At 50.6% G+C, this 12,790-nt stretch overlaps 5 protein-coding genes across 5 annotated transcripts; 1 reads left to right on the forward strand and 4 right to left on the reverse strand.

Annotated features, from left to right (window-relative positions):
- Nucleotides 1-1,025: 1,025 nt before the first annotated feature.
- On the reverse strand, nucleotides 1,026-1,998 carry CLUP02_05102 (uncharacterized protein; the record flags this gene model as incomplete). The annotated part of the gene is made up of 2 exons (XM_049284111.1): nucleotides 1,026-1,421; nucleotides 1,504-1,998. 2 exons carry the CDS (start codon nucleotides 1,996-1,998, stop codon nucleotides 1,026-1,028), a joined length of 891 nt encoding a protein of 296 aa, XP_049141254.1.
- A 988-nt stretch (nucleotides 1,999-2,986) lies between these two features.
- CLUP02_05103 (uncharacterized protein) lies at nucleotides 2,987-3,431 on the reverse strand (the record flags this gene model as incomplete). Its single annotated transcript, XM_049284112.1, has 2 exons — nucleotides 2,987-3,200; nucleotides 3,340-3,431. 2 exons carry the CDS (start codon nucleotides 3,429-3,431, stop codon nucleotides 2,987-2,989), a joined length of 306 nt encoding a protein of 101 aa, XP_049141255.1.
- Nucleotides 3,432-4,969: 1,538 nt separating this feature from the next.
- CLUP02_05104 (amino acid transporter) lies at nucleotides 4,970-7,557 on the reverse strand (the record flags this gene model as incomplete). Its single annotated transcript, XM_049284113.1, has 9 exons — nucleotides 4,970-5,016; nucleotides 5,220-5,277; nucleotides 5,873-6,183; nucleotides 6,242-6,401; nucleotides 6,457-6,558; nucleotides 6,617-6,975; nucleotides 7,047-7,252; nucleotides 7,324-7,474; nucleotides 7,530-7,557. 9 exons carry the CDS (start codon nucleotides 7,555-7,557, stop codon nucleotides 4,970-4,972), a joined length of 1,422 nt encoding a protein of 473 aa, XP_049141256.1.
- A 688-nt stretch (nucleotides 7,558-8,245) lies between these two features.
- On the forward strand, nucleotides 8,246-9,628 carry CLUP02_05105 (uncharacterized protein; the record flags this gene model as incomplete). Its single annotated transcript, XM_049284114.1, has 5 exons — nucleotides 8,246-8,652; nucleotides 8,704-8,738; nucleotides 8,855-9,157; nucleotides 9,233-9,355; nucleotides 9,408-9,628. The coding sequence occupies 5 exons, from the start codon at nucleotides 8,246-8,248 to the stop codon at nucleotides 9,626-9,628; spliced, it is 1,089 nt and encodes a 362-aa protein (XP_049141257.1).
- Nucleotides 9,629-9,913: 285 nt separating this feature from the next.
- Nucleotides 9,914-12,789, reverse strand: CLUP02_05106 (uncharacterized protein; the record flags this gene model as incomplete). Its single annotated transcript, XM_049284115.1, has 9 exons — nucleotides 9,914-10,779; nucleotides 10,837-11,007; nucleotides 11,058-11,347; nucleotides 11,402-11,485; nucleotides 11,542-11,729; nucleotides 11,842-11,936; nucleotides 12,012-12,143; nucleotides 12,211-12,226; nucleotides 12,478-12,789. 9 exons carry the CDS (start codon nucleotides 12,787-12,789, stop codon nucleotides 9,914-9,916), a joined length of 2,154 nt encoding a protein of 717 aa, XP_049141258.1.
- Between the last annotated feature and the right edge of the window lies 1 nt (nucleotide 12,790).

The raw sequence follows: 12,790 nt of genomic DNA on the forward strand, positions 1-12,790 counted from the left end.
ATTTAGGTTGACATTCGGGATTGAGTTTAGGGTCCACGCGTGAATGGTAAGAAAGGGCAGACGGAGAGACAAAGGTGTGAACAGGAGTAAGAGAATCGGGGTGAAAGTCCAAGTGCCGGGCAAAATAGCATGCACGAGTGAGGGTCAAGCAACACCGCGCCGCATGCGAGTCTTACGGTAGCAGATAATTTGATAAAACATAAGGTGGTTTCTTGGGCAAAGGCTCCATCGCAGGCAACAGAGCTACCAGGATCCGGATCCAGATGCAGACTGGCGCCGCAACTACCTGGCTGCCCAGGACCCCAAACCACAAGTGGATTTCAAGTTCAGCCAACAGGATTCGAGGCGTTCTTAAGTAAGTCAGGGGTTGGCCTGGTTTGATCCATCATCTATTGACGGAGATCGTGTCCGTAGGAAGGGAACACAGATAGTAGTAGGGAAGAAGAATTAAGAGATACACGAGCACTGAGAAGCCGTCTGACAAGCGAGCATCGATCGCCAATTTGGGCGCGTTTTCGTTCTCGTAAACCTTAAAACTCAATTGAAAAGGTTCCACTTCAGAGCACCACCTCCCCAACGGTGCCAGGTGAGCACGACAGCGAATATTGGCGCGAGGCTGGTCAGGGAAGGCAATCCTTCAGGATCCAACGCGGCACTGGATCTTTCAAACACGAAATTCAAGGCCTTTTTTTCATTATACAAGAGGAACGCGGGCCAAAATGAATACCAATCCGAAGACAATCCAAAAGCCTTTTGGTTTAGCCCGGATTATCCTCGAGACTTGAATCGGCGCCATCGCCGGGGCCAATCTCCACTTATCCCCCGGTTGTTCGGAGGTGAACACGGCGCTTGGTGGATATCGATCATCCATTTACTTGCGTTCGATCCCGACCTATCCAGAGCGCTTCATTCATATAGATGGAAGACTTAAAGTTTTTAGAGACCTGTACTGCATACTTATTCCATTCTCAGTCATGAGACTAGCCCCTGGGCCATTGCTCTCGCAACGCAGATTCCACAACGATTCAGTCGCCCTTCACCTTCCCCATCTCAATTGTCTCCGGCCGGAGCGTAGAAGAGCCACGCCAACCCCACGACTTCCCGCCATCATTCTCCGGGCCCTTGATAAAAAGTAGCTGTTCATCCGCAAGCTGTATATGCCACTTCTGCCTACCGGCCCGCGTCTTCTTAATGCCTTTGAGTAGTCGTCTTGTCCTCGACCGCCACCAAGGCTTGTCCTGGCTTGCGATGCACCGCCGCAAAGGTATCAACAAAAAGCAGACCTGGTCCAACCTTCCCTCGGAGAGTAACATCTCACAAATCGTCAACAATCGACTCATTCGAGTGCTCCTCTCAAAGTCGAGCTTGGCTCCAGACTGAGGTGGGTTCCTTCCGGCGGCTATTATTAGGGAGATCTTATTCTCTAAGTAGAACAATATCCAGTGGATGTTGATCTGTGAAGCAGGTAAGCCGAGAATTCATTTGTGGCTGAATCAATACTACCTCGGTTTCCGAAAGGGATTCTTTGCGAAGATCCAAGTCCTTGATGGTGCCGTACTTTTCTGCCATCTTCAACACCTGAGCCAACGCCTCTTCAATGGACCCCTCAAGATCGGCAACATCGCAGTAATACAACAAGACCAAGAGGTCCTTCTCAGACTCGTCAATCAGACACGTATCAGACGATCGAAAAGGAACAGGCAGGTTGTCATCTCCCGCAGAGGTAGAGCCTGCTTCCAATCTACCCACATCATTGCCTTGTGGCCCGAGAAATGGGTTCACGGCACGTGCAACTTCAAGCAGCTTTTGCGAGATGGGCCCGCGATCAGTCAATAATCGTAGTACAGTCTCTTCCGTACAGAGCGTGATGTAGTCACGAATATTGGATGCGTGTCGAGCCTCCTCAATCAAGACATCAAGTTTCTCGATGAGCGACGTAAGGTCCTCGGAGGCAACGCTTGAAATGCCCCCCGTTAGGTATTGACTGCGAATCTGCATTATTGACAGAATGACTTGACGGGTCGTCTTAGATATGAGTGGAGGTAAATGCTGGATCCAGATAGTGGTAGAAGGCAGCGTCTTTGGGACGCGCGGAGGCGGCGATGGACTACCTCAAGTCAGTATCTTGGGCCCATCATGGGCACAGTCACAGACTCACCGGGACGAGCCTCCGCCCATATTGCGAACCAGCTTTGGCGTTGAGTTCTTGACCGACGGAAAGTCGGGCGCTCCCAACGATGCATAGAAAATCACGTCCATGTTGGCATCTCACAACACCACCGCATCCTATATGAAGTCGAAGAGGGAGAGCAAACATCGAGGCTCATCGTCAACCAGGCCTGACTTACGTATTTCGCATACCTCGCATCGTATTTCGTGTCTGCATCAACCAGTTCAGCTGAAAGCCTTGGCAACACGCGTTATCAGACGTGGCTTGCGCCGGCGAATCAAGAGGAACGGACGGTGTGGCGGTATGTGTTCCCCGGACTGGAGCCGTTCTCGACGTTTTGAGCGCCACCGAGGATCCCGTCCATCAAGGGACGCGTGCGGGGTACTGGGGTATGATCCTCTGTTCTGTGATCAGGTGCATGTGGGAATAGCTTGGTGCATCATTGAATATTTTGTTAGTGATTGTGAATGTAAAGGTGTTGTTTTGAGTATTCAATATGTACTCGGGTTGCTAGTATTTACACCAGTTCATGACGAACTTTGATCATGGTGATGCGTTCCATGTAGAGTCGCCTGCCCAAACGCCATGCCTCCGTCCTTGAAAATGCAAACTGCCAATTTGTGCAGCTTCAGCTCCCGTCACGTGTTAAAAACGTTTCCTTGTGATCCCGCCGAATAATGTCCTTGATCGCTGTAGAACGCCGTTGCCGATGCTGAGGTTGATCCATTCTCCGATGGTGTTGAATGTTGTGATGATGTTGTGGTGATAAAGGAAAGGCTGAAGTGATTGTACTGAGACATCGAGGTCGGTCAATCCTTAATTTTGGGATTCGTAGACTGCCATCGCCTTTTCTAGCTCCTCGAGACTCGATCGGTCGCCGTAGGCGTCCATGAGTTTTGCCGCCCGCATGCGATCTTCAATTGCCTGCTTCTCCGCCGCGGCGTTCTTTGCTCGGCGACGTTCGACCGCGCCTTCTCGGTAGGCGTTGAGGCCGTAGCCAACGGCGACGACTGCTACTGTGGGCGGGATCCTATTATGTCGGATTCGTCAGTTCCAAACTCTCTTGGTTGCGGTTGTGGTATTTTACCCCAGGATTCGGGGGAGCCGGGAAGAGGGGGAATGGGTGCCAGGTTGGGGTGTTAGGATCGAATCAGAGATAAAAGACGTACCATCTCATGGCGAGTCGACGGGGAGTTTGCGAAAAGTAGCTCGGCGGCATGCGAGCGTTGGTTGTGAAGTTTCTTGAAGCTTGTCTGAACATTGTATGTTGTGGGATCAGGTATCTCGGTAAGGGATGGTGTGTGGGATGGGGATGAAATCGGTATTTGTATCTTGGTTACGTGTGGGTTACAATTGCAAGGGATGATTAGATAGATCTCTCGGGCTACTAGCAAGCGTCTTGGTGAGGAGGTGGCAGCGGCAAGCAATGTATTCATATAACGTCCCGTCTCGACCTTTCGCGCCGCGCCAATCTTGTGTCTGAGAACCCCGTCACCCCCAGCCGTTCTCTCCCCCATGGCCAAGGGGGGCCAAGCATGGCATGGCACTGCCCGCCCACACAGTAATACCCAACAGCACTTGCGTAGTGCGTACGGTAGGTTGAGATGAGCATGGAGCGGCATACCGTACGGTACAAGGCATCTCCGCAGGGGAGGGAGGCAAAACGGGATTCGCGGCCAGAATGAGAATCAGTGTGACACCAGCATCGCACCACGTCCAGCACCGGCCCCAATTGGGCATGGCGTCGACATCGTTCCAGAGTGTCGATTGTGGGGTGATGTCGACCGATATGCGGGGTGGAATCGGCACAGCCCGGGTGCAGTAACGTGATGCCGCTGGGGACAAGACTGGAACTTTGCTTTCTCTCTCTCATCATTGCTGCAGCGCTACGGATACAGTGCTGTACGTTGTCCTCAAGGAGAGAAGGCTCTCATCATTCTTGCCTTGCCAGGGGAGTTCCTGGAAGTCGTCTGGGGAACTTGGTGTTGAAGGCTACCGCTGGTTCGCTGGAGCTTTGCAAAACGCTCGAGGTGGTTGAGGAAGCCCCTTGTTTGTGCATCTTTCGTGCATCTCCGTCCATCTAATGATCCTGGACCATCCAAGCACAGCCTCCGCAGACTTGTTTTGGCTTTGGCTGGTGTGGTAGCTACTCCTCACGTGCCCGATGCTACCAGAGTCTATGCCCTCAATCCTCGTGCCTGTGTGGTTTGCAACTTGCTTGCTACTAACGGCATTTGCAGTCGGCGTCTCGCCACACACAAGACCGACTGACAACCATAAGTGGAAGCATTGACCAGACGGAGGACGGCCAGCGGAGTCCTCCGTTGCCGTAATATTACGTCTTCTGATGCTGGTGGCAGCTGTTGAGAACCGTGAGATTATGACATGTGCGGATACAATAATCGGCAAGTAACTTCGGGTGAGTGGCTTACCGGGATCATTTTGTTGGTGATCGAACCAAATCGATTTTTTCAGTTCCTAATTTTCAATCCGTATTCTCACTCGACATTGGCACCCCAACTTATTATCGTGACCCCATTCGCAGAGCTTATCTGTAGCCCGTATCTCTAGATGTTCTCCATCGTGGACTATGGAATAGCCGATTCCACCCGCGAAAACCAGTAGGCTCCACCCAAGTTTATCCCGAAAGCTCGTCACATAGCCGAAAACCCTCGTTGATGTCATCTCTGGTCCCTGGATTTCTATCTCTAGTCCCAATTTCTCCTATTTCCTTCTCTGGCAAACAACCCTGTTCACACCTTGACGCTTAGCCTGATCTCGACACCGTCTCCATCTGCACTATTGCTCTTTGGGGGAGCTCGAGTCCGACGCCAGGACGCGGTTTTCTAGTGAGAAGGCGAGTACCTACGTAGTAGCTGGTTGCCAAGGTAAGGAGGGAGAGAGACCCTGGTCCGCCGATGTCATTCAGCCAAAATTCCATCAATGAACTCAACGCATTTTCCAAGCTGAGTCTCCACCAACCAGCGCCAACGCTGGCTTCCGCGCCAAATGAACCCCGGCGGCTGTGTTTCACGACGTCACAACACACGATCGAATGGTGATGCAGCGGATAGCGGCGGGTTGTTGTCGTTACCCGTGATTCTGAGCTATGACGATGGCCTCACGTTGAGCCCTTTTGTCAGGATCACTCGATTTAAGCTTGATCAACTGTCATTTTGCAATTACCTTTCACTCCATTGCGTTAATGACGAGCACATGCATGCGTGCATCGCGACATGCCAAGCACCCCACAAGGCGTTGGCTGGGCCCCCCATGGCCCCTTTCCAGCCATCAGCACAACACAATCAATCCACAGCACAACGACGACTTCAATGAACGGATGGATATGATGTTTAACATAGATCAATTATGGTTACTACATTCATCTATAATTGGCGACGTAATATCCTATTGATCACCTTTTAATCCTTTGAAACCTAGTAACTTTGGACCCATCACTGAGCTCTTGCTGAATCTGTTGGTGTCTATAACCGAAGAGTCTCGGAGCGATCACAAACCGCAATCCGTAGTAAATGATGCCAAGAGACAGGATGCTCAACGCAACAACAGAAGAAAGCCAATACGGCAGCGAAGTACTGCCTTTACCATTCGGCGGTCTTACAAACGGCATCACGATTAAGAACTAATTACGAGATATCAGCGATCAAACCTAACGGTCCTTGAATCCATAGGCACACTTACAATATTCGCCGCAAGGTAGATCACAATCAGAATCCAGGGTGCCCGGAGCGGCGATTGGAAGTTCTCCCGGTCGGTGAAACGCAACTTAACCAAGCCAACGGTGATAGCTGTCAACAAGACCGTTGTCGGGTAGCTAGACAAGCTGACGACGAAGTTGAAGGCGTCTCCAGCCGGCGGTGCACAAATGAAGAGAACAGTCACTCCAAGGTGCAGAATCAAGGCGTAAATGGGCGTACGAAACGGCCTGTTCTCCATGAATAGGTTGGAAAAGGGGAGCACACCATCCTTTGCCAGCTCTTGCAGCAGGCGAGCTGATTGGCGAAGTCAGTCGATTGAGCTCACAGTGCTGACTGAGGTTGAGAAACTCACGAATGGTAAATGCAACACCCAGGAGATGTCCCAGTGCTGATAGAGCGACCAGCGCTGGAAGAGCTTTGGCTCCTGCCGAGGGTCCAAAGATATTCTCGAACAAGGTGGCGGCCACGGTGACCTTTGCCGCGATGAAAGCCTCTTTGGGCACGGCGGCAAACTAATTATCTGCGTTAGCCAGCACCTAACAGTGTGACGAAAGTCAGTGAGCTTACATATGCGACGTTCGCTAGCAGGTAGAGCACTGCAATGACGCTCATTGAGAGAGGAAGCGCGATCCGCAGAGTCTTCTGCGGGTTACGGACTTCAGACAAGACCTGGAAAGAGCAGGTTAGTTAACCACAACAACCGGCTCAAATTCGATGTGAGGCTCACAGCATTGACATTATCATAGCCTTGAAAGGAGAAAATGACGTTGAGGATAGCGGATCCGATGTTGTATCCGCTGTTGGAAGTACCCTCGAAAGCATTGGTAAAGTTGTGAGGGCTATCCACCCTGAGATGGCCGGACAAAGCTGCGAAGCCGCAGCATACAATAAAGAGCAGCGTGAACAGCTTCACCGCGGATAGCAAATCCTGGATCGCTCTTCCTGTTCGAGGCGCAACCGTGTGGATTCCGACGGAGAACACGGCGCCAGCAATCGCAACTCCACGGAGTTTCCATGTCGTCGAGTCGGCACCTGATGCAACAAGGATGTACGACGAGAACGTGATGGCGTTACTTGCAGAAACCTCTATGTTGCGTGTTAGGAAGGTCCTTTAGCTGGCCGGGATATGCTCTTAACGGAGCATCAGGGACACTTACGCAAGAAGACGCAATAGAAGACGTAGATGCAAGTTTGCATAATCCGGGGACTGAAGGATCGCTCAAGGTAGTTCTTGATACCACCAGACCTAGGGATTGCGCTTCCAAACTCGAGCATAACGAAGATACCGCACGTCGAGATGATTGCTCCGATCACCCAGCACATCATTGCCATGCCTACACTACCCGAAAGCTTGAAGATAGTGCTGGGGGTCGAGAAGATGCTGCGCTTGTCAGAAATGGGAAAGATTCCAAGATTGGGGATCTTGAGACGTACCCTGCACCAATGATCTTATTGACAATCAAGGAGACAGCTCCGAAGAGTCCAATAGTCCGCTCTTGCAAGACGTTGACTTCGATAACGCCAAGCTTGACATCCTTGTCCGAATCTTCGCCGCCATCGCTAAGAGAACGAGTGAAAGGCGCAGCTAGATGAAGAGATTAGATACAACTTATTTCCCGCGAACAGAGAACTCTGCTGACCTTGGATACTATCTTGTCTGGACGTCATGGTATCAGTCACGCCAAGGCGAACCTTGGAATCGAATAGGTGATCGGTTGATTAACGCAGCACCAAGGCTTGGAGCAAGTAAATGCAGAAGTTTTACTCTTATGACTCTGAGGCTCATTCAAGCGTCAGTGGTGGTATCCGTTATCCTAGAAAATGTTAGCTAAGAGCGTGCGTCTATGTCTGCACAGCTGCGGGAAGCGAAGCACGCCATTATGGAGCCAAGATGTCGTGTGAATATCCCCGGAGGTCAGCCACGAAGACATGGTAAAGTGAGCGCAACTCCCGGACTTACTCAGGACTTGATAATACTTTTCAGAGGGCCTTTTCAATTAGTCCTAGTGCTCGGGAGGCACTACCGAACGCTTTCCTGCTTCTGGCGACATGCTCTTACTCGGCACAAGGGTGTTGTTGGAGTCGGGGATATTCCGATTATGTCGTGCTTTGCTCCTGTGATTCGCCATTCGATCCTCACAAACTATTGGACAACAATGACATGGAACGTTGTCTAGGCTGAACAAAGACCCGGAGCACATCCGACTGCGGACCGAACTGCTCATAATGCTTTCGGTATCTGCTAATGAAGTAGCATAAGTGTAGACATGGAACCTGATTAGGCATTGCAATATGCCACAACGTTGTATACAAACCTAGTACGAAAAGACCACAGAAAGTTCAACACAGCAACGAAATGACAGTTCAACTCGAAGCTTTTGAGGTCCCTGGCGCCAGGACTTATTTTGGCCACGCACTCCCCTATGGATTACAAGTCAAGTCAAGCGGGCCAACTGGTCTCGTACCTCCCGTCGTCGAGTCTGCGGCGGCACTTAGGGCATTGGGCGACTCCGGAAAACTACAAGATCTCTTGGATAAGCACGGTGCCGTCTTGATCCGTGGTGCAGGAAACGCTTCAGCCGAGACTTTTTCAAAACTCGTAGGCGCAGCTGAGAAGGGCAGAGGCTCTTATCCTCATGTTCAAATTGGACTGGCCGGCAAAAGAACTCCACTCGCGGACAATGTCTGGACGGCTAACGAGGGGTCGCCAAGCACCCGATTCTACCAACACAATGAGGTGAGGTCGCCCATGTTTGGCCTCAGGTGATGTGTTGAGTGTTCAAGTAAACTCACGTTCAATTGTCAGTACTCTAGGTACACTCGCTTTCCTTCAAATATTCACTTCTACTGTGTGAAGAAAGCGCCCAAAGGCGAGTTCATCCCGATATTGCGAGGTTACGAGACAGATTGATCTCCTTGACCTGATAGCCTGTGATAGTTCATACTGGCTGACTCTGTGCTGAAGGCGGCGCGACACCAATCGCGAGCAGCGCCAACGTATTCGAAAAGGTCCGAGCCGAGATCCCTGAGCTTGTGGAAGAAATTAGCAAGCGTGGCTTGGGGATGAAGATGGTCTTTCGTGCCCCTGGGAATGAAGCCAAGGTCAATCAATTCAACTGGGCTGGCGAGCACAGCTTCGGGCAAGAACTTACTCCAGAAGACGACGAAGCGACGACAAAGCAAAAAGTTGAAAAGCAAGTCCGCAAGTTGACATCAGATTTCAAATGGAACGAGGATGGAAGTCTCGAGTTGACGCAGCATATTCCCGGTAGGCTCCCGCAGAATGCTGCTCAGCTAGCATCAAGAGAAAGGAATTCAATTCTGACGTGAACTTCAACTATAGGCATACGCAGGCTGCCAGCGAGCGGCAGGCCAGTCTGGTTCAACGGCCTGGTCGGGCGTCATGGTATTACACGAGACATTGGTGCTCTCGATCCTCCTCATATCGGCCGTGACGGAATGACTTGTAAGTTCTTGCAGAAAGCTTACGTGACGCAAGCTCACTGATATGCTGCCAGATCTTCCTAGCGTCTACGGAGACGATACTGAGATCCCGCGTAGACTTCTTGACAAGCTTATCGACGTCATTGATAAGGAAGAGATTAGCTTGATTCTTGAAGAGGGAGATCTTTTGTTAGTTGACAACTTCCAAGTCTCACACGGAAGAGAACCGTGGGAGGGCGACAGGCAGATATTAGTATCGATGTGGGACACACCAATCTCAATCGGGGAGTACTGATCCGCGCCCCATGAGTCTCAAAGAATGGCCGGTATTAAGTCGTCAAAGGGAACCTCTTCATAGCTGGAAGAAGAAAGAGTCATAGTTTCGGTACTGTTATTCAGTCCTCAAGTAATATACGGTGAGCTAGTCACAGCACGCAGGGACCCTTCTATTTCTCAGTTTCGACTGAAATACACGTCTTTTTCCTCGAATCTCTGAGCTCCACTCCATGACCGAGTTGGCGAAAAGATTTATGTTTCAGGTGAGTGATCCTTGGAGCCACTCCGGGATCTTGAGCTTCACCTACAAAGTATACTGATAGGTAGGGTGGCACTGCCATTTTTCACCCAACTTAGTCGACCGTGATCCCAAGCGTGTGCCTTCGTTCTGAAGATCCTTGTCCCCGGCAACGCGAAGCTTATGGTTACGCCAACGAAGGTAGAAGTGCAGCGAAGTGGCCAGAAGAATGCACATTCCAGAGAAGGCCACATTAATGATGTTTGCCTGCCAATACTGCGGGCCATGGGACTTTGGGTAAAAGTAGCTTGCGTAAATAGAAGCCAGGTTAGATCCGGCGTTCACGACAGCGTATGATACAGCTCGTTTAGTCGCCGGCCGAGGAAGTGTGGTCGAGACCCATGACAAGATACATCCGAACGAGCCATATACACTCATCATCATGAATGTCGCCGTGTATCGGGCTGCAACGTTGAGAGTAGTTGCCGAGATGATGAAGCCGACGCTGCAAAAGACCTGCGGCCACACGATGTGCAGCCATCTCTCACGATGCTTGTCGCTATGCCAAGAGTTTGTGATGCCCAATATCGCTGCGAACACGTATGGCGGAGCAGAGAGAAGCAATGTATTTCTTTGGTTGTAACCGAGTGTCGCTACAATGGTGGGAAAGAAGTTGGTAAAAGCAGCCGCAGTGTTGAGTCCGAGCTGCATGAGCCAGATCATGTATAGTGCTGGATCCGTAAACGTCATCTTCAGACCTTGCAACGCTGATGCTTCTTCTCGATTATCTTCTTCGACTGCTTCTTCGGTGATTCGAAGGATAGCAAGCTTTCTCTCCTCATCGGTGAGCCATTTGGTAGTCGCTGGATAGTCCGGAAGTGTGAGATACGTAACGATGGCGACCGGAATTGGGATTGTGCCCTCAATGATGACTGTTTTGATGAAGTCAGAATATCACCAGACACTGATTTCAAAAAAGAAAAACTCACAAAGCCATCTCCAATCTGCGAGGCCCAGCTTTCCATTCATGCCTCCCATGATGGCGCTGCCCAGAAGGCCACCGAAAGCACCTGCCATCTGTCCTGCAGCATAAAGTACCGAGATACGGACAGCGAGCTCCTTCTTAGTATACCACGAGCTGAAGAGGTACAAGGCACCAGCTATAGCGTGGTTAGCCACAAGTCTGTGATGGTAATTAGTGGAAACTAACGGAAGAAGGGTGCCTCAACAAAGCCCAGGAGAAATCGGAGAACTACAGCTCCCTTGTAGTTTTGAACAGCGCCGGTGGAGGCACTGACCACAGCCCAACAGCACATGACGACTGGAAGAAAGATGCTGGGTCTCATCTTGTTGAGAATCATGTTTGTGGGAACCTGTGTGAGGATGTATCCAACGAAGAAGACACTGATAATGGTATTGTACTGGGTTCCAACCAGGCCGATGTCCTTTTCAAAGTTTCCTAGACGGGCTGTCGCGATCTGATCACAGTTAGGGTGATTCCTTGTAGCGAAGATCACATTGCTTTACATTGTTGCGGTCCAAGTAATTGAGCACATGTACTTCTCAGTAACCATGTCAGTGAGAGCTCCGCTATGAAAAATCTGGATGAACTTATAGAGTAGCATCATCAAGGGCATCCTAAAACAGCGGTCAGAAACACCAGACTGCGTACGACAAGCCATCGAGCCACTCACATCCGAACGTCAATCCTCCGCACAAGGCGTCGCTCTTTCAAGTCCCTGTTCTCGATGGGTACATTCTGGGATATGTTTGATTTCAGTGGGTGATCGAGCGTTTCGATATGAAGGCCCAGAGTGTCGTCTTTACGAAGGTCATTCAACGCCATCCTTGTGTGCAAATGAGATATTCTAGTGCGTTCGATCTTGAGATGGACGCATTGGTGTGGAATGAGGCTCGGACGCAGTCACATACTTATTTACGGCCGACCGAAGAGAGGTCATCGGACTGCTTGCCGATATCCGCGACCTACTCACGGATACAACTTTCTTATTGCTCAGATCTAGTTCCTTACCCCGCAAGAAATCGTGGAGAATCTGTTCTAGCAGTGGATCTCGTGCGAGAAGAATGGCTACATGGCAATAATAGTCAGATGTGTGCTGAAATCAGGCCAGGCGAGTGGATTGGTTGGTCGGAACGTGCTTACGAGCCGGTCGGTTCTCGCATGATCTTGGTCTATTGTACCATGAACAGATAGATCGACAGGGCTTCATCGGAAAGTAATCTTGTTGGCTGTTTTGAGACATGGGTGTTGATGCTGGAAGGAAGGTAGCATCAACTATGTCATGTGGTGCTTAAGAAGTTGCCTGCAACGAGTGCAATTGTCACAACATCCGGACTCGGACCATCGAGCTCATAGTCCTACAAGACAAGCCTACACAAGCCTTCGAGGCTTTAATACACTTCCCAGAACCACCGTATGCTCAGCTCTACGTTACGGTACCTAGGTCTACATTCATATCTGAATTTTAGTATTCATCAGCATTCCACCCTAGTGAAATTAGGCACTTGCGCATCAAGATCCCAGTTTCCCCGCAACCCCGGATATCCATACCCGTTGGCGTTAACCCCAGATCGTGGGGTTGATTATCTGTAAGGGCTTTTGAACGTACAGCACAACCTGTTGGCGCCGCTAGAATACAGCCAGCAGCACTGGTTGGTCCTACGGCTCGGGAATCGGATATTCTGAGGTTCTGAGCTCGCATCAAAGGTCCTAGCGGTCGGGTATTGTCACAATACGTCACGCTTCCTCGCAAGCCTCGCTTTGTCAGCGGGGTCGATTCAGTTGAGCTGCACGCAAGTACAGGGGAGAGGATGTAAGGAAACCAAGCGAGGGCTTGCATGATGTGCTCGGAGAAGTCCCCGATATCGCTGAGTATGGCGGGAACTTTGCCCGAATACCGTGCTTTTCTGCAGAAGGACATG

This window comes from Colletotrichum lupini, chromosome 3 (assembly GCF_023278565.1).
Source record: "Colletotrichum lupini chromosome 3, complete sequence".
Classification (NCBI taxonomy): domain Eukaryota; kingdom Fungi; phylum Ascomycota; class Sordariomycetes; order Glomerellales; family Glomerellaceae; genus Colletotrichum; species Colletotrichum lupini.